Source organism: Accipiter gentilis, chromosome 33, assembly GCF_929443795.1.
Source record: "Accipiter gentilis chromosome 33, bAccGen1.1, whole genome shotgun sequence".
Taxonomy (NCBI): Eukaryota; Metazoa; Chordata; class Aves; order Accipitriformes; family Accipitridae; genus Astur; species Astur gentilis.
Window position 1 is genome coordinate 16805303 of NC_064912.1, and position 24768 is coordinate 16830070.

Consider the following 24768-nt stretch of genomic DNA (forward strand, 5'->3'; position numbering starts at 1 on the left):
TGTTGGTTGCGTGCAGAGAATGAACTATTTTTCCAGTTCCTTCAGGTTTTCTTGTGTCTCCCACCTTCCTCCCCCGGCAGCCAAGCGTGGCTTTGCAATTTCCTCTCCCTTCTAAACATAAAATAATGACTATTTAACCTCTACTCTTGCAGTCTAGTGACCTGATGTGTGCGATGACTTGTGGTAGAGTTGGGTTTATCAGCTAGAATACAATGCTAAAGGAGTTAAGTGTCTTCTGGATCAAAGTGGCCCTGCCAGCCTTGGCAGATGGGCAGGGGAGCACGGGTTTGGCTTTGTCCATCTCCGTACTTACTATTAGATGCATGTATCTCACAGACAGTAATGATTTTGGTTTTGAAGTCACTTCTGAAAGTGTGGTGGTTTATTTCCAAAAAGTATTAAAAAAAAAAATAATCTAAAATCTATGGTCCAAATAACATAGAAGGATGGAAAAAAATCATCTAATGAGAGAATGGAGAAAATGGGTCTCTAAATGTTTATGCCTTGTTCTTTTTCTGTGTGAAAGAGCTGGAGAAGGTAAAATGAGCCTATTTGCTCCAAAAAGCCAACAGGCTGAGGTTTGATGAAACTGCCCTAGGTTACTGCCTGAGAGCAATATGTATGCTAGAAGTCTGAGATTAAAAACAGATTGGAGATGCTTATATAGAAAAGGACTGAGCAAGGGGAATATAAACACTCATCACTCAAGACATAATTCAACTTAAAACCACCCCGTGCGCAGGGGCCGAGGAGAGCTCTCTGCCTTGTGCCCCATCTGACGGTGGGGTACGATGGCTGTCTGGATTTCCAGGCCATCACTCCGCTCCGAGAGGATGTTCTGCTGCCATCCCGCCTCCGGTGTCTGAGCCGCAGTGAAGGTAGGTGGCTGTTTTACCTCTACCGTTTCCTTGGTCGCCTCCCCCGTCTGTAACGCTGTCCTCTGTGTCCAGCGTGGGTGAGAATTCAGTAGCATATTTAGCTAACCGCAGCACCAGCCTTGGCACGTGCTTGCGTGTGCTTGGGTTAACGGTGCCTTTGAAAGCGATGTTCACAATAAAGCTCGTGGTTGCAGTCTTAATTACAGGATAGCTGCTGGCTGTGTATGCTCGACGTTACACGCCAGTTAACAGACTGTTTAGGGGCAAGAAATGGGGCGCTACGTGAGCAGGGATGCCAGGGACCGTTCACTGGGGCCTGCCTGAAAAACTCCCCAGCCTCTAAATAGAAAGAAGCCGCGGAATCGCTGCTGCTTTCCATCCCCTCTGCCCCATCTCAAAGAAAACCCCAGCAAAAAAAACGTTCTGGTGTCCCCAGCATGGTTTCTCTACAGCCTTTCTGCAGAGGCCCCGAACATTACAAGACATGCTGCTGTGGATGCAGGAAGATCTTTCCACTTAAGAAAACGGAGGCAAAAGCAGGTAAAGGATTTAGCCAAACCTCGAGGTGGATCTGGCAAGAGACCCAGCGGGGCTGAGCCTTCATCCCTGGCCTCTGCAGCACTGAGTTATTCCCCCCGTGGGCTGTCGAGCCTGGTGGAAACCAAAGCAGTGCTCAAAACCAGTGTGTCCCTGGCAGAGGCAGCTCGTTGCACTCATTAGTGCAGGCTCAGACAGCAGCCGCAGCAGGAGCGGCCTCGAGACCAGAAGTGACAAGGAAACGCGATGGCAGGCAAGGAATTGCTCAGCAAGCAGCACTGGGGGGACACGCTCTCCTCTCCCATCTCTTAATAACATCCCCCAATTCCTACTGCAGAAGTTAAACTGACCTACCGTTCATTCACATCCCTGCCTGGAAGGGATCCGATGTGAAGGGATGAGCAGGGGGATGGTCTCCTGGCCTGCGTCCTCCCAGCCCACACGGATGAGAGTTGCCGGTCTTGGTGCAGGGCTGGAGGCAGTGGTCGGACACCTGGAAAGCCTGAACCCTCCTGGTGAAGAGCAGAAGCAGAGCAGCTTGTAGCCAAAGGAGGACTAGAGAAAACATGCAGGCAGCAGAAAAAACTTCAAAAAGCCGCAGCTTTCAGCTGCGTGGGAGCTGCATCCATCTTGCTGCGTTTGGAGCAGCAGCGATGCTGGGGACGAGGCTGGGTGCTGCGATGGGCAAACTGCTGCCGGAGGATAGGGCAGCTCGCTGCTTCCAAGAGGGACTTGTCCCTCCATGGGGATTCACTCCTGATGAGAGCCACAGAGACCCACCAGCCTCCGGGTACATCTCGGTATCTCCGTGTGTGTCTGCCGCAATCGCGAAGGGAAGCGTGGCTAATGAACTTGAGGACCAAGGGAGAGATGAGCTGCCTGCTCCGTGCCACCCTGCAGAGCCTTTATCTACAGCTGACCCCTCACACGGGGATTAATTCTGCAGCTCAACAAATATGAGGTTATCATATCCACATCCTGCAGCTGAAAACCCTGTCGGGGCCCTGTATGAGACCCTGGCGCGCTGCTGTCCCGATTCCGCAACGTTACTTGGGGAGGGAAGGGGTGAGTGCATCCCTCCACGCGTGACTGCAGCGGGCTCGCAGCAGGGGAGGGAGAAGCTGAAGCCCATCTCTCCTTCCCAGCACTTCCAGCAGGAGCTGAGTCCCTGGGAGTTACCCTGCCCAGCTGGGAAAAGGATAAAAATGAGTTGTTCTGAAGCAGCAGGGGGAAAAAACCCAGAGGGGTGCATGGCTGGTAGGTGGGGGTACACACATGGCGTGTTGGGGTGAGCAGAGCTGTGACCGCAGCCGGCCTGGGCTTGGGTCCCACTGGGCTCAGTGGGATGCAGGAACCGGCAGCAGCGGCCGGATCCGGGCGCCGTGGGGTCCTGCCGAGCTGCGAATCTCCCCGGCTGTGGGAGGCGATGCCGACGCACGTCTCGCCCTGGGTGGGCTCCCACCGCAGCTATCCTCTGCTGCGGGCAAGCAGGACCTCCGGGCCGCATCCATCCCCTTCCGAAACACGTCGGAGACCTGGGGGTGAGCAACCCTCCCGCTGCCGGAGGGAGAGGATTGGGACAATCCTTCCTTTCAGCTCTCCCGGCTGCATCCTTCCCTTGGCGTACCCGGGACGAGTCGCCTGCATCCCACCGGACCGCGGGAGTTGCCGGGAGCATCCCGGGACTGGTGGCTTGTCCACGTGCGGCCATGGCGGAGAGGCCTTGGCTCGCAAGCAAACAGGCAGGCAGGGGCAGGGCGGCCGCCGAGCTGCTTTGCGCTCCCCCAACGCCCACGTAAGGAAGTGGTTGCATTTCTCGGAGAGGAAAAGGGAAGTCGAACGGCCTCGGCGGGGCAGCCAGCAGCTCCCACCGCTCAGCTCCGGGGCTGCCGTTCGTGTCGACTGCCCAGAGTCCATGAACTAGCCCTGCTTGCCCTGCCTGCGCTGCCCAGCAAGGTAAGGAGCCGGGGAGGCAGCTCTGCCAGCCCGACGAGGAGCTCGGGTTTGTCCCATGGGGGGGGGCTGTGGCCGTCACCCCTCGAGGGGAGGCAGGGAACCCCCGGCCGGGGCTGTTTTGGGGTCCGAGGGGGGCGCAGGCGACGCCTCGCCGCTTGTTGGTTCTGCTGTCGCTGCGTTTGGGGCTCTTTTATTTGTTTGTTTTTCCAGCTTTGGCAGCAAGTTTGAGTTTTTATTCTCTTGCCGGAGGCCCGGCAGCTTGTGGGGTGTTGGAAAGGGTCCCCCGGCGGGGGTCCCATGGGGGTTGGTGCAGGCAGAGCTGCCTGCAAGCTGCCTGCCTCTCCTCCCCGGGGCATCAACCGCCTCGGATTTTACCCAGCGCAAGGAAGAGGAGGGTGGGAGCTGCCCTCCATCTGCCCTGGGGCAGGGATGTGTCGTCGTCCCCCGCCCCAGGACCAAGCTGGCTCTCGGGGTACCCCACACCAACATCGGGGACTGAGGGTGGGTGTCCCCGACCCGGCTGGTGGGAGGACGGAGGGGTGACACCCTGCAGGCTCCGTGGGGAGCAGAGGGGCTCCCACGGGTGGGTGCTGGGGGCTCGGTGGTGCAGGAGGACCACGCTACTCATGGGGGTCCTGGGGGACCCCACCGTGTCCCTGCACTGGTGGGTGCAAACCCACCTCCCGCCGCCCCGTCAGGCTCGGCAAAACCGAAAATCCAGCTCCTCTGGCACGCGGCTTTCTCCTTGGGACCGGGAGGAGCCCCCAGCGCTCGGCTCCTGCCAAGGTTTGGTTATCTCCTCCAAGGATGTTTCCGAACTGCTCGGGGCTGGCCGGGGGAGATAACGGAGCTACATCGGGTCCCAATCCCGCCCTGTCTGGCCTTCTGAAAATGCCCTTTTTCCTCCCTCGAGAGCATCCCTGTCGAGCAGGGGGATAGCCACGACCCCTCCGATGCTCTTCCCGGTTGGGAAAGGGGCTGCTGAGCTCTCCGTGGATCACCCCACGGCTTCCCCCCACTCCAGGCAGGAGCACAGCTCAGCCCACGGGGCGTCAGCAGGGAACTGGTCATAAACCGGCGGTTGGGGAAATGAAACGTAAACCGCTGCAGGGAGCGATCGGAGCTCGAACAGCCGAGCAGCCCTCGCTTCTTACTGCAGCGGCTGGGAGACGGCTTCTTCATTTCCCCGGCGTGGTGGCCCGAGCGGCAGCGGTTTTGTACCCTCCCGTGGGTCACCCTGTGCTAGACTCCAGTGGGATCGGTGGGGCTGGGGTTGGCAGCTGCCTGCTCAGCCATGCCCACGTCCTTGGCTGGCGGGGACGGGTGTTTGGGCAGGGATTTGGCCGGGGGTTACGTGACGGCAGGGGTTGTGCCGTGCATTGGTGTTGGGATTTCTCCCAGTGCATCTCCATGGATTTTCTTTTCAACAGCCTGCGGACAGAGGTTTGCTGGGAGGGACTTTTTTCCTTCCCCCGTACCGTTTTTTAGCTGCCAAAGAAAACGGGTAGCGTTCAGGGAGTTCTCAAAATAGCTGAGAGGCAAACTGTGAGTAATCCCCATCCGTCACACCCTGGTGAGGTGTTTCCCTAAATCCGTGTGTTACCTCAGCCGGATGGCCAAGGGGCTGTGCTGCTGATCCCGGTCCTGTGGCACCCTGGAGGGGGCTTGCAGGAAGCTGTTCCATCCCACGGAGCCATCGGTGGGTGACCGGAGCGGTCGGTGGGTGCTGGCAGGAGCGGTGGGAGCTCAGCCAGGGGAAGGGATTAGTCACTGGCTCGCTGGGGCTGAGCACATATGGATTGGGATGGGACGGGATGGCATGGGATGGGATGGATGTGCCTCCACGAGGCTTTGGCTCTTCCTAAATGAGAGTTAGGGAAGAAGCAAGCGGATCGGGCCCTGCAGGGCTGGTGGGAGCAGCTGGAGGGAGGAGATGCTGCCCATGGCAGGACCCCCAGGATGCGCTTGGGGCTGGCAGCGCCGGCACCGGGCTCCCTGTGTACCCGGCTGGCTCCTGCCCACCAAGTTCTAGCTGTCTGGGGCAGGATGACGGTGTGGTTTGGAAGTCCCCAAGCGGTCCCTGCTTCTCATCTGGTGATGGGATACCCATGGGGCACCCAGCTGTGAGGTGCCTGGCCATGGGGCACCCAGCTGTGGACATCTGGCCATGGGCACCCATCTAGCACCCAGCCATGGGATGCTCAGCGTGGGGTGTCCAGCCACAGGGCAGCAGCATGGGGAACGTCTCCTCCAGCTCAACTCAGACCCTCTCTCACCCCCCCCCCCCCAAGCTTGAGCAGTCTCTGAGCTTGGAAATCCTCCATGAAAACCCTTCCCTGGCAGAAGGGGGGACATGGTGGGCTGCAACACGGGACTGATCCCAGCGGGAGGGAACCCTCGGTGGGGCTGGGAGCTGGGGGTCCTGCTGGGTGCTTGTCCCCGTGGCCAAAGCAGCATGTCCTGATGGCCACGGGGGTCTCGCCCTGTCCCCAGCCCGCAAGCCATGGCTTACCACAGCTTCCTGCTGGAGCCCATCAGCTGCCATGCCTGGAACAAGGACCGGACCCGTAAGTACAGCCAGGGTACCCCATCCCAAAATCCCCAGGCGTGGCCCAAAGTACCGACTGTCTTGGCTGAACATCCCTGCAGCAGGCGATGCCCCCCCCCCTCCTCCCCAGATGGGGCAGAGCTGGGTTGGGGCTGGGTTTGGGGAAGCAGGTCCTGCCACAGACAGATTTTGGGACTGGGACAGCAAGTATTTCCCCCCTGCATCCCCCTGGTCCTGCTGCCAGGGCAGAGCCTGGTGTGTGTGGGTGGGTGGGGGGGCCAGCACAGCATCCAGCCCTGAGGCACCACGGCAGCCGGACGAAGCACGGAGAGGAGAGCAGAGCCGGGTGATTCACGGCCGATGGCATTTCCCGGCCACAGCGGAGGGGATGTGGGAGAGAACAAAAAGGGCTTTCTCTGCTGTGGCTGGCATGCTGGGCAGGCAGAGCAGGATGGGGTTGGATGGGAGCTGAGCACCCGCAGTCATCCCATCCCATCTCATCCCATTGCTTCCTGTCTCATCCCATTCCATCCCACCAGACCCACGGGACCACTCGCTGGGCCAGGGATGACACTGGGCTGTGGGGTCTGGGGGAGTTTGCAGGAGCAGGGCCAGCTTCGGGACAGCACGGGGCCGGGGCTGGGGGGTTTGGTGGGACCCCACTGTGCAGATGGAACACTGGAAGGGGCAGGTGACCCCTGGCTGGTCCCACTCCCCTCCCAGCAGAGCCCATGACCCAGGGGAGGGCTTTGCCCCTGCTGCTCTCGCCCCGCAGAGATCGCCCTCTGCCCCAACAACCACGAGGTCCACATCTACCGCAAGGATGGGGCCAAGTGGAGCAAAGTCCACGAGCTGAAGGAGCACAACGGGCAGGTGACGGGTGAGTCCTGGCTGACGGAGGGGATGGGGACGTGGTCCTGCCCCAGAGCCGGTCCCAGCCCCGCTCGGTGGCACCGGCAGCATCTGGATGGGGATTGTGCAGCGGGTAGAGGAGGGGGAACAGGTTGTGTCTATGTCTCCTGGCCCGAATCCAGTATGTCAGAAGGCACCCAGGGGTGGGATGGGATGGGAGAGATGGAGAGGGATGGGGTAGGGAGGGATGAGATGGGATGGGATGCATGGGATGGGGTTGGGGTCAAATGCGGTGGGTGGATGGATGGATGGATGGATGGGAAGGGATGAAGAGATGGGATGAGATGGGTTGGGATGGGGTGGGAGGGATGGGATGGGATGGGAAGGGATGAGGTGGGATGGTTTGGGATGCATGAAGGAGTAGGGCAAAGAGGGATTCTGGAGCAGAGGCCACGCAGAACAGCTCTGCCTTCAAATGGCCTCCAGCCCTCCATCCCCAGGGCTCCCTGGGCCACCATCACCCCTCTCTGCCTTCCAGGCATTGACTGGGCCCCTGAGAGCAACCGGCTGGTGACGTGCGGGACCGACCGCAACGCCTATGTCTGGACGCTGAAGGGTAACGTCTGGAAACCCACCCTGGTCATCCTACGGATCAACCGGGCCGCCCGCTGTGTCAAGTGGTCCCCCAAGGAGAACAAGTTCGCGGTGGGCAGCGGCTCCCGACTCATCTCCATCTGCTACTTTGAGCAGGAGAACGACTGGTGAGGGTCTGCCATGGCCTCGCTGGGTCTGTCCTGGGGGAGATGGAGGGGAGATGGGGAAGAGATGGATGGATGGATGAGATGGATGGATGGACTGGGAGATAGGAGACCAGAGGAGTTGGAGGTGAGGCAGAGAGGAGCTGGAGGAAGAGGTGGAGACAGATGGGGAGACGGAGGCAGGTACTCCCCATGCCCACGCTGCTACTGCGGGATGGGGGCCCAGGGCAGCTCCTGGGGCACTTGGAGCCCTGACCACCCTCAGCCAGCCCCCCCCTGAAAGCCCAGGGTGGTTCCCAGGGGTGGTGATGCTCCCCCACCGATCCCAACCGCTCTCCACGCAGGTGGGTTTGCAAGCACATCAAGAAGCCCATCCGCTCGACGGTGCTCAGCCTCGACTGGCACCCCAACAACGTCCTCCTGGCCGCCGGCTCCTGCGACTTCAAGTGCCGGTGAGGAGCAGCGGGGGTGGATGACTGGGAGGACCTGAGGTGGGGGGATGCCCCAAGGACGGTTTGGGGTCCCACCCTGGCACAGCACGGAGGTGTGTGGGGTAGCCCAGCACCCTGGCTCGCCCATGGGGCAGACTTCACCCCTCTGGGTGCTGCTGGAAGCCAAGGACGGGGTAAAGGGGAGATGTGGGGAGGGCTGGGGGGTGCCCTGGGGACCATCCCAGCGTTACAGCACCCAGCAGGGCATGAGAGGCAGCGGGGCACCCCACGGGCTCTGGCAGGGAAACTGAGGCACGCAAAGGGGCAGGGATGGTGCTGTGTCAAGGGACAACACGGCAAGGCTCTCCCCTCCCAGGATCTTCTCAGCCTACATCAAGGAGGTGGAGGAGCGACCCAGCCCCACGCCGTGGGGCTCCAAGATGCCCTTCGGGGAGCTGATGTTCGAGTCGAGCAGCAGCTGCGGGTGGGTGCACAGCATCTGCTTCTCGGCCAGCGGCGCCCGTGTAGCCTGGGTGAGCCACGACAGCACCCTCTGCCTCGCCGATGCCAACAAGAAGATGGCGTAAGCAGGGCTGGGGAGAGGAGGGGGCTTGGGGTGGGGGGGCTGGGGCAGCCATACTGTCGTGGCGGGGAGGGGTTGACCCCAAAACTGACCCAGGGATGGAGACATCTGGGTTTGGGTTGGGCCAAGCAAACACGGACGGAGGAGGTGGCACAGCCTCTCCTGGTAGTCTTGTGGCTTCCACCCGTGTTACGAGCTGTGCCAGTCTCAGCGCGGAGAGGCTGAAGCTCGGCTCGCTGCTAACACCCTGCCCTCCCTCACAGCGTCGCCTCGCTGTGCACCGAGACCCTGCCTCTCCTGGCCGTCACCTTCATCACCGAAAACAGCCTGGTGGCCGCCGTAAGTCCGGGCTGGGGACACGGGGCCGTGCCAGGAGCTGGCAAAAGGGTGCTAAGCAGAGTGACTTGGTTCCCCAGGGCCACGACTGCTACCCGATGCTGTTCACCTACGAGGAGAGCCAGGGCACCCTGACCTTCGGAGGGAAGCTGGATGTCCCCAAGCAGAGCTCCCAGCGCGGTCTCACCGCCCGCGAGCGCTTCCAGAACCTGGACAAGAAAGCGAGCTCGGACACTGCCAACGCCACGCTGGACACCCTGCACAAGAACAGTATCAGGTGCTTACTGGGGGGGGGGGGGGGGGGAGTGGGTGGAGGGACAGGCTCGGCTGGGTCACCCTGGGGGCTGCGTGGAGGTGCTGGTCCCCAAACATCCCCTGGCAGTGTTGCTGTCTGGCCTGGGAGCTAGGACAGCCCTGGAGCATCCCTGGAGCCATCCCTGCATGTGGGTGGGGGAGATGGAGGGGGTCCAGCCCAAGGAGCTGGGACAGCCTGGAGCATCCCCAGAGCATCCTCGGAGCATCCCTGGGTATCCCCAGAGCATCCCTGCACATGGGTGGAGGAGATAGCGAGGTCCAACTCCAGGAGCTGGGACAGCCCCGGAGCATCCCTATACGTGGATGGGGGAGACGAAGGGGTCCAGCCCCAATCCCACCCACCGGCTACCGGGAAGCCCTGAGGGCTCGGCAGGGACCTGGGGCTGACTCCCCGCGTCTCTTTGTGCTCCGCAGCCAGATCTCAGTGCTGGCAGGTGGGAAGGCCAACTGCTCGCAGTTCTGCACCACGGGGATGGACGGCGGCATGAGCATCTGGGATGTCAAGGTAAGGCATCCCCACGGTGCCACGGTCCCTCCAGGCTGGGAGCATCCAGCGTTGAACCCTTGTTAGCCACAGCTTTAATTGCAATCCCTCATCCCGCTGCTGCGCAGCTCTTTGCTGTGGTGGTGGGACCCATCCTGCCCACGGGGGTCCCACAGTCCTGGGTGGGATCTTGTTTAATGCAGGGTTGGGTGGGGGACACCCCTGGGTGGCACTTTCACAGCTCACCATCAGAGCGGGGGTTGATGCTAGCCTTGTGCAGGGATCCAGCACCCTCTCCTGGCTTGAAAAATGAGCCAAAACCAGTGGAAGTTGGGATCTCTTCCCCATGGGGATGGGTTAGCACCCCAGGGGACAGCTTCCCCCCAGCTTTCAACTCCCCAACTACCTCTAGTTGCCTTGGAAAACAAAAAGCTGGTGACAAATGACCTCCCGGTTCATTTTTAGGGCCTGGAATCAGCGCTGAAGGATCTCAAGATCAAATGAAGGAGCTATCCAGGAAGGGTGTCCCGGCTGCCAGCCCACCCCTGCTACGCTGCGCCTGCCTGCTTTCCCCCGCGAGCCCCCGTGCCACGCGAGCCGGCCACGGTGCCACCAGCACGCTTCCTCGGCTGCCAGCCAGCCCTGGCGGCTGCTCTCAAAGAAAACAGGTTTTTTTTACTATTTTTGTTACCATCCTACCCGATGCTGGTCATACATCGCTTAAAGAAATCAAGAATAAAGTAAGGATTTTCCTGTATAAATCCGATGATTATTTTTTTTGCTTGTTTTAAAACAAGTTCAAGGCAAACACACGTGTGATTAGAGCACATCACGGCTGCTGTGCCGCATCTCACCATGGGTCTGTTCTGCTGCCAGATCTGAGGATGAATCAGGACCGTGGGGATAAAGGGAATGTCACCTCCCCGTTCCCTGTTTCAGCACGATTTCAAAACAGGATCGGTACTAGAGAAAAGGTAGGGGCAAGGATGGAGGTGGCATGGCAGCGCAGGTTTCCCACATTGCTCCAGGCACCAAGCTCCTCCTGGACGCCGGTCAAGTCCCGTCAGGTGTGCAATTCCACACCCTGGGAGCCAGCTCGGAAACCTTGGGCTGCCAAACCAATCCTGCCGCTTTCCAGCCTGTCATCACAGGCTGCCAGGTCATTTTGATCAGAGCACCTCCAACTTCGACCTTCCTCATTTCTAACTCCGGCTACGAGCAGTCCCATCTCACAAAGGACAAAGCTGGTCCCAGGAGTGCTGAGGAGCCTTTGAAGAAGCTGTAAGAAAGCAGATAAATCTTTCTACATTTCAGAGCAGGGTTTAATTGCTTGTGGTAAACAACGGGCAGGGTCACACGTTTCAGAGGGTATGAAATCACGATGAAGTGGTTGGTAAGGGCTTTGGCAAAGGCAGAAGAAGAACCAGTACCCAGGCAGGTGTGTTAGGGCAGGCAAGATGCCCAGCCACTCCTCCAGCATTGCCGTGTCTTAAAATGAGTGTCTCTGCAGAGGAAATCCTACGTTTGTCACCAAAAGGAAAAGGAACTTGTGCAGTGCAATGTGGTTACTCCTCCGGGGATCAGACCTCGTTGTGACAGCTCGGGTTAAACCCCGATCCTGGTGGTGCCCCTCGAAGCAGACCAGCCCTTACGTTGACCATGGCCCGGGAAGGGAGTGCTGGCTGGCAGAAGAGCGACGGTGACATTTGGGTTCTGGCCCAGCCATTAGTTAGCTGGAGGTGTGTTCTACTGGGAAAAGATTTTTCCATCCACTTCTGCGTGTTCACCCCGTGTCAACAAGCCCCATCCCTCTCCCCCTCTACCTGTGGCTCCTGCCCTGCTCCATCCCAGGCATCAGCCCGCTGCCTCCCACCACCCTGCTCCATCTGCCTCCCTGCACTCCAAGGACCCCCCAAACTTTCCATGTCAGTTCTGTCCCCACCAGATCAGCTCTTCCCTCTTGGAGCTGACAACAAAAGCACCTCTCCTGGTACCACTCATCTCGCATAGCTCCCTGAAGATATTTCCCGTCTCAAATCATGCTTTGGGGCACAAAAGCACAGGCTGGCGGAACAGCCCTAAGGATTCCACTTTCACCCGTGTGCAGAGATGACCCGGCCTTCCCGCACCAGGAAAGCACATTCCCCACCACGGTTTGGGCAGGCAGCTCACAGCGACATTCCCCGTAGCACACCACCCTGGCACACCCTCATATATGAGCGGGAGCCCCTGCAGCCAGGCACGGAGAGGATTACACAAATGTGATTTGTTCTGTCACCCTGCATCTCTACGACTGTAAACTCTCTGCTAGCGACTCCGAGAGCGCTCTCATCTCAGCTCTGGGGCTGAATCTCCTCCAGCCTTTGGTAAGCAAGTCTGGGAAGCGCTGGTGTCCCCGGCACAGGCTGACAGCAGGACACCCTGGACCTCCTGGGGCACAGCGGGTTAGAACATCTCCTGCTTCAGCAGCCCTACACTGTGAGACAGGACATCTGACAGGGGTGACAGTTCGGGGACCGGCCTTCTGACACAGCGACGAGGTCTGACAGCAGCCTGAGGGTAACCGTTATCTCCACTGTGGTAATCAGATTGTGCAAGACAGTCCATCAGAGACAGCAGGAAAAGCTTTTCGCCTTCAGGCTGCATCTGCTGATGGAGCTCCTGAACCTCAAGCCAAACTCCACATCACAAACAACACAGACCAGCAAAGGAGCAGATGCAGAAGTCACCACACCACCAGACGGCTACTGCACCTTGCATCTCAGCAGCAGCCTGTACACTTGTGTTCATTTACACACGCACAAGACGAGGACAGAGCAGTTATGATAACTTACATTTTAATCAGCCAAATATACAAGTTCTGTTGTTGTCATTTTTTAAACTTTATCAAGTTTTTTTCCATCTGGGTCTGATACAATTAACGTTGTTTGGTTTTTTTCCTTTAAACAAAGGATGATGTGGTTAAAAACTGGCACTATCCCTAATAAGGAGAAGAAAAAAAAAAAATGAAGAGGAGGGAAAAGGGGAGACTGGCTGCAAGAAAGGAGGGATGAAACCGGGAAGAAACGGCACTCCAGATGTCCATGAAGTCAGGCTCCCAGCTTATACTGCAACACCCTGCAGCAAAATTTGATGGGCCATTTGCCCAAAAAGGATTCCTCAGATACATTATCCTTTGGGCTTTCACTAGCAAGTCAAAATTCCCCACCCCATGCCCCACCCCACAATGACCCCACAATCTATTTTCTTGCAATCTAATATTTGAAGCAGCTCCCCTCCCGCACAGCTCCCTCCCGCCCTGCCCCGTCTATGAGTTCTGAATCCTAAAATCAGCAAAAACATTCAGGTTTCCAAACTGTTACAGAGAATTGCTGTTCAGCACAGTTCTGCACCGAAGATAGCAGCTGCCCCTAACCCCAAATGGAAATCTGTGCCAGGATGAGGACAAACACATCGTCAGTGTCTCTTGGAGGTGAAGGTGACTTCGATGCCGCAGTACACCCTACGTGGCATCTATGGTATGCAACACGACAGAGTTCCTGGCCGGCACCAGGCACAGTTCCCTGGAGTTTCCTCCTCTTGCATGTCCTGTGCTTACTTGTTAAGGGATAGTGACTGCAGTCTTTTACCTGCCATAGCCGCTTCGTCTTTTGCTGGGGGAGGAAAAGAACAGAGGTATCGTCATTTCACAGCATATATCAGGGACTGGTGGTGGCTTGAAAGCCCCAGAGACTGAAATCCTGCTAGCCATGTACAGTGAGGTAATGGGAAAAAATCCAACTCTCCCTGCCAATCCCTGGTAGCTCCCCTCCAGAGTTAAGAGGAGCAGCCCCCCTTGCACGTTCCCTTCTATCCTTGGCCTCTCTTCAGGCGTCCACAAATTACCCTGATGCTGATGCACAAGCTCCTCAGTGGAAGTCACTGAGAAGACACGCTCATCAGACTTCTGCTTCACATCTATCAGAGCTGAAGAGAAGGTCCAGGCAGGGGAGGAGTGCTGCAAACGCCCTGGGCAGTTTGGATCCCCAGCATGCAAAGCAGATAGATCGTACCCAGCACAAGGGAACCGCTAAACCCCCAAACTAGAGCAAGCGTTGCCTGGGAGGCTGAGGACAACATGGTTATCAAAGGCAATTCCCTTCTCTCTTTTCCTGCTGCCTGTTCAGGTGTCCCAGAGCTTTATCAAGCAAGGACTTTGTAAGAATGAAACAGCTGAACCTGGTTGTGATGAGAGGAATTGTGATGACACTCAGCAACACCATGCAAACTCAGGAGGTGAGGGATTACTACGTGTGGTATGAGAAATCATGCCTCTTGGCAGTACAGCCATTGCAAAGAGAAGTAAGAGGATATGATTAATTACTCTCTAACCTTTTCTTTCTTCTTCTTTCTTTCTGGCAGCTTCTTCCCTTTGCTTCCGAATGATGGCTAGTCGGGCGAGATCTGCCTTCGCTTGTTCTGTTTTGCCAGCTAGGTGCATTTTCATGTATCTTTCTTTTGCCTTTTGTTTCTCTATTTCCTCTCTGTTTGAGTGAAACACATCAGTCACCAGAGTATCCAAGGAAGCACGCAGGTACAGGCAGAGAGGGGGAAGCTTTCTGACTGGGAAGGATGGTGAAGACAGAGATGGATTGCCCAGAGAGACTGGGGGGCCCTGTCACCAGTTTTCAAGCACAGGTTATATCTATTGCAGGGTCTGAACACGGATGATGAGAGAGATTATTTCTACCTTCATTCGGCTAAATAAGGATATTGACACACAATGAAGTCAAATGAATTAGCCCGACTGTACAGCACCATGACATGTTTTTCTCAGCCTTACCCTCAAAGGTGTACTTCTACTGAAGCAATCTATCCCAAATAAGTGAGCTTAAATCTTTCACTTGGAAACTCTCCATTGCTAAATGAGACTAGAAGATTAAACTTTGGTTCTCATCTGATTCATCTGCTCAGACAAAGCTTTCACCATGATGCCTGCAATCTGGGAAACTGCTACCTGTCACTGGGGCACCTCCTGTAGCAAGATTAAAGCAGCCCCCAAGGTGACCTCTGGTTAACGGATTTTAGTTATGTCTGATTTTTGGCACAAAAATTTCAGGAAATGAATGGCCTACATCCACTTCACAGCAACAAACTTCATTCTCTTAGCAGACCTGGCCAAGCTGCCTGGCTCCAGGATGGCCATAGCTACTCCCAGAGGACAGACAACTTCTGTGAAGTTTGTAAGGAAAGACATTTTGCATCCCAGTTTGCTGCTGTTCAGCATCTGATTTAGACAGCAACATACTTAAAGGGCTTCCGAACGCATACACACCAGGGAAAAACCTCCCCGCATTAAGCTGCTGCCACCAGCAAGGATGAAATGCCAGGAACACACTAACTCCTGCCAAGGCAGCAGGAAAGACTCACCGCTCTCGTCGTGAGAGTTCCTTAGGTCCATCCAGGTCCAGCTGAGTTACTTTTTTGGTTGTCTGAATTACACGATTGGGATTCTCTATGTCTATCAACCCTTCCACTCCTTTGCGCTTTTGCTAAGGTTCAAGGACAAGAGGAAGGTTAAGAAGCTCTCTCATACTCAACATTGTGTTGTATCAGAGCTCATCAAATACACTGCAACACACCGCAAAGGCAGAAGTCAAGATGTTTTTACTACCAGACAGCAAACCCATTTACGAACCAAGATTTATACCACCAGGCATCTTCAGCCTTTTTTGAAATCTTGCCTTTGCATTTCACTTATAAAAATACACGAGTTTTCATTCTGAGGACAAAATGCTGTCAAGTAAGGTTTTCTGGGCTTCTAAAAATAGGTCTTCCATAAAAAATTTACTATAGGTAGCTCTCGAAGAGAACTCGGGAGTCAAGGGTGTGCATCTCGCTCCTGCCCCAAGAATCCAGGTGGTGCAAATGCATTAAGTGCCCTGAGAATGACAGTACCTGATAATCCTCATCATCTTCATCACTCTCATCTGAATCTAAAGACTTCTTCTCCTTTTTGGGGTCCCCTGTTGCTCCTTCACCTCCTTCTTCTTGCTCCTCTTCTTCCTACAAAATCACAGGAAATGAGAGAAAACGGATGTCAATAAAAATCCCAAATCCAACAGTGACTCATAAATGAGATAATTTTGGAGGGATGAGAGCGAACTCTAAGAGCAGTGGTGTTCCTGACGTGGCCCTTCTGACACCAGGGGTGCCTGGCTGTTACAAAACAGGAGCTCATTCTCAACACATAAGCATGCATCACCTGCCCCAGCAGATCACCTCTAAACAACTCTGCTGTTCTCTCTCTGTAATGGGCCAGGAAAACGACTGTAAAAGACAGAACTAGCACTGTACTTTCTCCAAATGAAAGATCTCCAGGAGACATTTTGGCCTGGGTTTCCAGTGCACAATATCTCAGAGACTGGAAACTACACAGATGTAGTGTAGACCTGGATCCCATCCTAGATCTAGATTAAAAAAAAAACAACTAGAGAAGAGCAAACTGACAACCATCAACCAGAACACTATTATCCAAGAAATTACAGACTTCTTAGTAAAGCTTTTACCAGTCTGAAGTCTAGGAATTAATTTGTAAATCATTAAAAGAAGAACCAACATGGGTGTGCACAGCTTGCTTTCCCATTGCCAAATATCCCACATCACAGCAACTGGCAAAGTGTATGAGCTATGGGCAGCAAGAGGAGCAATTTTGTTCATTGTTTGGGTTTTTTTTTTCCAGCTTTCCCTAACAAAGTAGCATTAGATGTAACCATCGCTATGTGGTATGGATTATTACAAAAACAAAAAAAGAAATCCTTCTCAAAGAGCAGTTCTCTGGTTTGTTTTGAAACAAGACAGGCATTTCAAGTGGGGTCCTGCTTGTTCTGTTCCATTTCCAGTTGGTATTTTATTAACAACTTGGAAGTAAAGTTTGTGAATGACATCGCATTGGTAGGAGTTGGAATAATTTTGGAAAACAGGATCAGACCCATAAGTGGTTTCAGAATTTGGAAAGATGGCATGATACCAAGAAGGTGGAATCAGAAAACAAACCGAGGAGTTATACTTCGGAAGAACAAATCCAACACAAAGTCGGAATATGTGGCTAAGAAGCAAACCACACAATCATCTTGAGTTACAGCTGGTCAAAACATTAAAAAGGAGTCAACAATATGGCTCGTAACTGCTTGAAAGAGTCACCTTCTCGGAGGTATTCATCAGTATTTCCTATATGGGGTATAATTATCCTACTGTAGACAGTGCTGTGAAGCTTCAGCTGGAATAGTGTATTTAGGCTTAGGCAGCACTTTCAGAAAGTCACAGAAAAATAGCAGTGAGAGTGCCATCATAGCTGTGATAATTTGGGAATACAAGAGAGCAAGTACTGCAAAAACTAGCCATGCCTTTTATAACACCAGTCAGGTAGCTGTAGAAGTGGGGGGAGCCATTACAATCCTATGTTGGGGCACAGGAACACACCCAAAAAAGGACTCTGTTATCTCTCCCTACAAGTCAGAGGCAAACAAGAAAATCATGTGTACAGGAAGAAGTCAAAGGAGTTCAGTCTTTGAAGTCTGAAGAGAAAGAGGGCAAATATAATAATTTCAGTATACAGTAAGACGTGAACACATGAGCCCTTTTTCTCCACAGCCAAGCTGCAGAGCACAGATAAAAAAAAATAGCTGACACTGGAGACTAGAATGATGAAATACAGGGGGAAAAGATGTCTACAGCTGCTGTGTAATCACCTTCCCTATCCTTTAAACCTTCAAATTGTGAACTGGATGGTCTACCTGGCCTCACTTCTGCGAAGAACCAGACTGGATCACACCTTGCAGTCTCCTCAGAGGTATTCAGAATTCATATTGTGACCACTGACAGAATGACCTGAAACACTTGACTAAGCTGCCATTTCTCATCAACTGCAAGTTAAGCATGCTGTACAAGCCATAACCTACGACAGTAAGCATGTAACATAGGCAAACACATACCCTTGCCTTTTGCTTTTCTGCTTGGAGCTGGGCATCAATCTCTTCAGGACTTGTGTACTGTCTTGCTCGGCCTTTGTGGCCTCCTTTTCTACCTGTACAAAAAAATAAAATGTATAAATGGTTTAGTGATAAGCTTCCAGAAAGGTCTACTCCTCCTGCAGCACTCTCTCTGGATTTTCAGTGCAGATAGGACAAACCAAAATAGCTCCTCTGATAGGATCGAAACAGTGATGAAAAAAGGACACACTGAACTTGCCAGTCTCAGTGAAACACTCCAAAAATTTTGGGTAGGTTACACAGAAAATTGGGATTATTGATCCATAGAAAGATACTCGGAGTCAGTTCTTTCTTTCCCCTTGGGCTGGTTTTGGCGACACCAGAATGGAGAACAGCCTATCAGCTGTACAGTGTTTTCCAAATGAAGCACAGGTTTGTCTTACAGAGAGGGAGCCAGGAAGGTACTCCCCAAAGGCGGAACCCCCATCCCTCAACCATCTCAGAGCTGTGACACCAGTTATAAGGCAACAAGCTTCCAAGTGCTCCCTCAGCTCTCGGTGACGCCACCCTTCCTTGCCCACCCATGCCTACGCTTGTGGCCTCTCTGATTCACTTCCCGGCCTGGCAAGGGCCGCTCAGTCCCACAGCCGCTCTCTGCGTTTCCTGCGCAGAAGGAATCACAGCATGTTCCTGCGGCAGCCGCGGTCACAACCAACTCTCCAACAAGCTCGCCTCCTTAACCCCTCCCCTACACTAAGGCTGTGCCAAGAGAAAATAGGAAGCTAATTGGACAAAAGCTTTGGGAATTATAATGAGAGCTGAAGAACTACTAAAAGGAGCCTCCATGTTTTACTGCTTTATAAGGAAAAATAAAAACAAGCTCTAGGAACCAGGAAGAGGAGAGAATCAGCTTAGCTGGCTGGGCTGCCTGGCTAAGATCTCCTCTCAAGTTTAAAATTCTGTTCATTAATGAGTTGCTGAAGCCATTAATGCTTCCTGCAAGTGACTGCTCTGTTTATGTTTTCCAGCTCAAAGAACTGCTGGAAAGCAAGCTGAATAGAGTCAGTCTCTAGCCTTGAGCTAGGTAGCTCAAGGTATAACTGCTATGTGAGATTGACAAAAAGCAAACAGCTCAAGCAAGGGAGCTCTCTGCTACTGCAGGAAGTCCAATGGAAGGAGCAGGAAATCCTCACGTCCTCTCTCACCCTCCCTGCTTCACCTGCCAAGGACAACGGAAACCTTACGGTGGCAGAGAGGGCTGAGGGGATCGTCCCTCCTTCCTCGGGACTGCGCAGGACGTGTGGGAGATCTGTCACTACTGTGCCCCTGTGCCACGGCCACACCTGGCTGCGCTGTTGGACTTGGAGGGAGAGGGAGCGCCAGCACAGGCAGCCTCTCTGGGCTGTGACCTTTACAAATTCAATGTTTTCTGACCAGTCCTGCCTCAGCAGAGACAAACTCTCATAAGTTTTAGCACAGTAAAAGCTGAGCTATGGAATAAATTATCTCAAAAACCCCACTGTGAAGCATTACAGAGACTCCTGAGGTGTTTTTCTCACGTGAAATGGGGAAGCGCAGAGACCAGATTCTTCTCTCTGAGCTCAGCTGTGGAAGCTTGTGGGCATTCAAACCATAAGCGCAACCAAAAGCTTTGCTGCACCCAAAGACAGTGTGTTTTCTGTTTGTCTGTTCCCAACTGTCCCACGTGGCAATACTGACCCCCTCTGGGAACAAGATCTGCCACAGGAACGCTCTAGCCCAGGAGACATTACCTCACTGCCCAGCAAATGACATCACTCTAAATTGAACAACAGTAGTATCTTTGGCACACTACGTAACACCAAGGAAACATAAATAAACAAAACCAATGCTGTGCTACAAGCTTAGCCGATGCCAGGCAGCTTTCTTGTCCAGCTGGGCTCAGAATTTTACTCTGGGCTTGGAACTGAAGAACACAAAAGCCTTATTACTGCAAATAAACACCAGTAATAAGGAGGGGAAAGCAGCTCAAGAGGAATTATCTTACATTAAATGCCTAAAAAGAAGCAAATGGAAGAGTGAATCAATCTCATTTATATTTGAGTCTGCACACAGAGAAGTAAGGCCCCTTTTGAGCAGGAGCAGCAGTGCCACCGGCTCGGCAGCTGGAGGGACTGTGGGGAGCTCAGCACGGGGCAGGGATGGGGCTCTGCTCTTCACAGGGAGATCAAACCGCAGGTCAGACAAGCAGAGTGCCTGTCCTACATCTGCCACTGACCTACCACATCACGCTGCACAACTGACTTCAGCTCTGTGCCTCAGTTTCCCCATCTGTAAAATAGGGATAATGATTCTTGTCCTCCTCGGTGAAGCACTTTTAAAATATAATCACCTGCAGATTTCACCTGCGGTAAAGACCACTGTTGCCTAAGGCAGGCACACTTTCAAATACATTTGTCTTCAGCTTTAAACAGCATAATTAAGGAATTTAAATCAAAGAGAATGGAAGAATAGTGAAAGAATCACTTTTTTTTTTTAAAATCAAGGTATTCAAAAAATAATCAGAAATAATCCTGCAAGAAAGTTTATTATTGGCTGGTTAACCCTCCCCTCCATTTTATATTAAGCAGTGAGTGCAAAAATCCACTCTTCTGCTCACAATACAGTAACTTCTACTGACCTGGGGGGTAGGTGAGCAAAGATTCCTCTCTTCCCAAGAAGCAAAAGGTTTGAAACAAACATTTAAAACTACAATGCAATACAGAGCAGGAAATCCTGAGTTATGGGGCATTTAAATATGGCAACCGGGCTTATAACTCGCCACAGTTCTTTGCCGTCACAAAAATATATGTGAGAGCTTCAGCCCTATCTACTAACACTGTGCAAATGGACACAAAATAAAGTGCTTAAAGAAAATCTAAATAGGGAAGCAGATTTAGTACTAAAGCTTGGGAAATGCTGATGAAATAAATTGGAGCAAACTACAGAGAAGATGAATGACGAAGGCTGGTTTACATTAATGTACATGACTGGGGTTGCACAGACGCTCGCACAAGAGCCAATTATGCAGATGGTGCATCTGGAGAAGGTTCTGGGTGGATCCAGCTCAGCCCTGACAGCCTGTCAGTCCCTCATTACCTCTCCTTAATCACACAAGCAAGTCGGTACCCGCTCCATAACACCCAGATGCGGAGCTGCCGGAGCCACATGAAAGGAGCCACGTTTGGAGCCCCCGAAACCCAAGACCACCTCCGCATCCCCCCCACGCTGATCCTCAGGGCTGGACCCTCTGCCCAGCTGCTCGGATTCCCCATACCCTGCCCCAAAGACCTCCACCGCGGGGACAAGAAGGCTGTCGGCCACCACACACTGCCTGTGCTCCCCAGGAGAACCCCCCGGGATCCCCGGTGTAGCTGTAAACTCCCCTCCCCGGGCATCCGTGTGCCCCAAGCCCTGACCCGGGAGAACCGGCTGCAGTTTCCAGCCCAGCGGGGAGCACATGGGGCCCAGCCCGCTCCCGGTCCCACGGGGGAACCTGGCAGCCCACGGGCCGGACACCCCCAGGGGCTGTTGAGATCTCATAGCACTTGTTGGGGGGGGGGGGGGAAGGAAGGGGGCACAGAATCGGCCCCCCAGCTCTGAGAAACGTGGAGAATCTGCCATCTCTTCGAAGGAGAGGAGGGAAGGGAACCGAAGACCTCCAGAAGCGAGCTGGGGGAAGAAAACGAGCCCTCCCCCCGAGGCCAAGACCCTCCGCGACCTATAAGGGGGGGAAAAAAAGACACACACACACCCCCCCTTCAGCCCCCCAAGCCCGGGGAGAGCGGGGAAAGAGACCTCCCTTGAGACCCGAGGGAATGAGACCTGCCCCCCACCCCCGCCCCAGCACCTCCACAGCCGAGATGGGGGAGAAGGACGAGCCCTGCCCCCCGCCCCAAACCCCCGAGCCTCCGCAGCCGGGGCCTCCCCCCACGCCCCTCCCCTCCTCCCGAGACCTGAGGTGCCCACACCCCCTCAGCACCCTCTCCCCCCTCACTGTTTCTCTCAGGGGTGAATCCCCCCCTTCCGCCCGGTCCGGCCCTCACCTCCTTTCGGCATCGCGGCGGCGATGGCGGCTGCGGCAGCTGCAGCGAGGCCCCCCCCCCGGCCCCGAGCGGCGACCCGGAAGCGGAAGCCGCTCCCCCACACCCCCCGCGCGCGGAGCGCGGCCTTCGGTGTCCGTCCAGTCACCAGCCCGCCCCCCTTCCCCCCCCCCCGGGGCTGCCCTCAGCGCCGCCGCTCCCGCCGTCCGCAAATCCCCCCTCCAATTCCCCCAGCAACGAACGGACAGCGGGGTCGCTTTCCCTTCCGCCGAGCCGCGCTCTACCGCCCTGCAACCGGGCGAGGTGGGAGAGGGGGAGGAGCGCACGGCGGGGAGGCTTTCCCTCAGGCATTTGCAGCGGGCAGCCCGGAGGGGCGGAGCCACGGGGCGGTCCCGGTAAAAGAGGCCCCACGGGTGACGGCGGCGGCGGAGCGGAAGCTGCGCTCCTCGGTAGGTGAGCGGGACGGACGGCGGGACGGGGCCTCTCCCCCCCTTCCCCTTTTTTTTTTCCTCTTCTCCTTCCCCTTCCGCAGCTGCCAACACGGCCCGAACCTTGGCGAATCCCGGGGGCCGCGCTAGGCCCCGGCCCGGTATTTTCCGTGGGAGCTGTGGGAAATTGTTGCTTCAGGGTAGTCCGGGGGGTGGGGGAGGGATGGCTGTTGTTTCACTTTGCTGAGGAGGAAAAAAAAAAAAAAAAAAAAGATTTGTTAACGGTAAGGGGGGTTCAGCGCTCACCCCGGGGGCTGCACTGGGCGAGATTTTACCTCTTTCACGAGCTCGATAAAGCTTGTTTTTATCATCGAAGTGCAAAACGGCAAAGGGGCACAGAAATCTTAGGAGAAATCTCTCTGACAACTCTTTTCCTTTCTGCTTGTTTGGGTTTATTTTCCAGTGGTTGTCAGGACTTTGAAGCACCTGCACACCTGAGTGCTGGCAAAGCCTCGTCCCCTTGCCTTTCGCCTTTCTCCTTCCTGAGGCAATGCCCAAAGTGAAGAGGAGCAGGAAGCCTCCCCCGGATGGCTGGGAGCTGATTGAGCCAACGCTGGATGAGCTGGATCAGAAGATGAGAGAAGGTAAGCGGCAGAGCTGGGTCTTTTCCGGGATGGGACTCTGAAACAAGCTAATCCTTAACCGCTTCACAAAGCACAGCTTCCCCTGTGAATATAGATTGATGGTTTTTATATCTCTGCCTTGCAGTGATAGCACAGACTGAGACTGGGCTGGTACTGGGTGCTTTTTTCTGGGCATGCACTGGTTACAGAGCACAGAGGTTTGGTGTACAGAGTTTTTGTTTTAGGACATGCCATGGCCAAACCCTGGCTGAAACTCACCAGTGTGTGTGGATGGACCAGTGGTTCTTGTCCATGCCGTTGCTCTGGTCTGACAAGTAGGGCAGCCATGAAGTCACCCGCTGTCCCAGTGTGGGTCACATCATCCCCACTGTCATTCTGGTTTTATTTCCTAAAGGAGCTGTTCCAGGTCAGGTCCCTTTTGTTTGAATCTTCTCCCATTAAGCTCAGCCTTATCTCCGTAAGGTATTAAAGTTATGAACGTTCTTGCAACAGTTTATTGCAAAGTGACTAATGAAATAAGTTGGCTGCCTGGAATGGTCAGCTGAAACCTGGTGTTTGTGTTCCCTCCCAGCGGAGACTGAGCCTCACGAGGGGAAAAGGAAAGTAGAATCTCTTTGGCCTATCTTCAGAATTCATCACCAGAAAACACGTTACATCTTTGATCTCTTCTATAAAAGAAAAGCTATCAGCAGAGGTGAGGAACGCAAATGCTTTACCTTGGGCAGGGGAAAACGGAACAGAGTAAGATGTCCGCCTGTGGATGTGCCTGAACTGGGTCATTGGTGGGAAGGATCAGGTTTCTGGGGAGGGAAGGCTGGCAGCTGCCTCGCTTTAACTGCTAGTTACTACAGCTAGTAGTTCCTGATAGTAACTCTTCTAATGCTTCCCAAGAGCTACTTCTGATGGTGTCTGCTCCTCTGCAGAGCTGTATGAGTACTGCATCAAGGAAGGATATGCTGACAAAAACCTGATTGCAAAGTGGAAAAAACAGGGTTACGAGAACCTCTGCTGCCTGCGGTGTATCCAGACACGGGACACCAACTTTGGAACCAACTGCATCTGCAGGGTCCCCAAAAGCAAGCTGGAAGTGGTAAGAGTTTTTAGCTTGTTCCTCTACTTGTCTGGACCCTTGCAGTACCTGTTCTAACTCCTCCCAGCTCAGGGACAGCTGAGGAGGTAGCACTGTTATTCCTGGTCATTTCCTCCAGTTCTAACATTTTCTATCTTTCCTGGTAGAGTTGGTATCTAGTTGCTTCTGAAGTTACTGTTAGCTTTGGCGTGCAGGCATTTAAAATCATTAAAGTATGGGAAACGACAGAAAACTAGATGGTAGAAACCCTTCCCACCCAGACCCGTTCTCTGCCTTGAGGCCCAAGCCTGCTGGTCCATCTGCTCACGTAGCTTGGCTGAAATACCCTCTTCATGTTTCTTTTCCAGGGGAGAATCATTGAATGCACTCACTGTGGATGCAGAGGCTGTTCTGGGTGAAGCCTTTAGCCATAAGACTACTTTTTGAACTTTGAGGGATATCATCCTGCACAGCGGACTATTAGTGCAGTTACAGCCACCTTCTGTGTGATTGGATATTTGTGTATAGCAATTAAAACAGCAACGTATTCGTCTGGATCATATATACAATGGTGGTCATTTTGGAGTAGGTTTTTGTGTAGCCATTTATTTTAAAATAAAGGTCTGCCCTCCTGAGAGAGTGGTGCGATCTTCTGACAAAACATTTATATGCCCCTATTCTCCTGGTGGATGTGTTTTGGTTGGCTTGTTGTAAGGTTGTTCTACATAACTCTGAGGTGTTCTAAATGTGGGTTGTTTTTTAATCAGCTCTTATCCCTCTTTCTCAACAAACTGAATTTAAAAGGCTGTGGGGAAAGGAAATAATACAGTTCTCAAATGTCCAGTCTGATTCAGACTCACCCCTGATCTTGTGTAGAAGGAAGCGAAATTTCACTGGAACTCTCTGCTAAGGTTTGTA

The 24768-nt window shown here is 54.0% G+C and overlaps 3 protein-coding genes across 5 annotated transcripts; 2 read left to right on the top strand and 1 right to left on the bottom strand.

Moving 5' to 3' along the window:
* The first annotated feature begins 3221 nt into the window (after positions 1-3221).
* On the top strand, positions 3222-10444 carry ARPC1B (actin related protein 2/3 complex subunit 1B). Its single transcript, XM_049791019.1, has 10 exons — positions 3222-3371; positions 5865-5938; positions 6695-6799; positions 7310-7532; positions 7874-7981; positions 8337-8543; positions 8807-8882; positions 8960-9156; positions 9609-9699; positions 10144-10444. Exons 2-10 carry the CDS (start codon positions 5875-5877, stop codon positions 10180-10182), a joined length of 1110 nt encoding a protein of 369 aa, XP_049646976.1. The 5' UTR covers positions 3222-3371; positions 5865-5874; the 3' UTR covers positions 10183-10444.
* Positions 10445-13194: 2750 nt separating this feature from the next.
* On the bottom strand, positions 13195-21795 carry PDAP1 (PDGFA associated protein 1). Its single transcript, XM_049791020.1, has 6 exons — positions 21713-21795; positions 17652-17743; positions 15616-15723; positions 15088-15209; positions 14050-14201; positions 13195-13331 (listed from the first exon to the last, which is right to left on the bottom strand). The coding sequence occupies exons 1-6, from the start codon at positions 21723-21725 to the stop codon at positions 13273-13275; spliced, it is 546 nt and encodes a 181-aa protein (XP_049646977.1). The 5' UTR covers positions 21726-21795; the 3' UTR covers positions 13195-13272.
* Positions 21796-22055: 260 nt separating this feature from the next.
* On the top strand, positions 22056-24485 carry BUD31 (BUD31 homolog). 3 transcript variants are annotated; one of them, XM_049835563.1, is made up of 5 exons: positions 22056-22162; positions 22601-22781; positions 23353-23475; positions 23705-23871; positions 24219-24485. In XM_049835563.1, exons 2-5 carry the CDS (start codon positions 22688-22690, stop codon positions 24267-24269), a joined length of 435 nt encoding a protein of 144 aa, XP_049691520.1. In that variant the 5' UTR covers positions 22056-22162; positions 22601-22687; the 3' UTR covers positions 24270-24485. The 3 variants fall into 3 exon arrangements, with proteins under 3 accessions (XP_049691520.1, XP_049691522.1, XP_049691521.1); XM_049835565.1 differs by having other exon boundaries at positions 22091-22158; XM_049835564.1 differs by having other exon boundaries at positions 22159-22298.
* Positions 24486-24768: the final 283 nt, after the last annotated feature.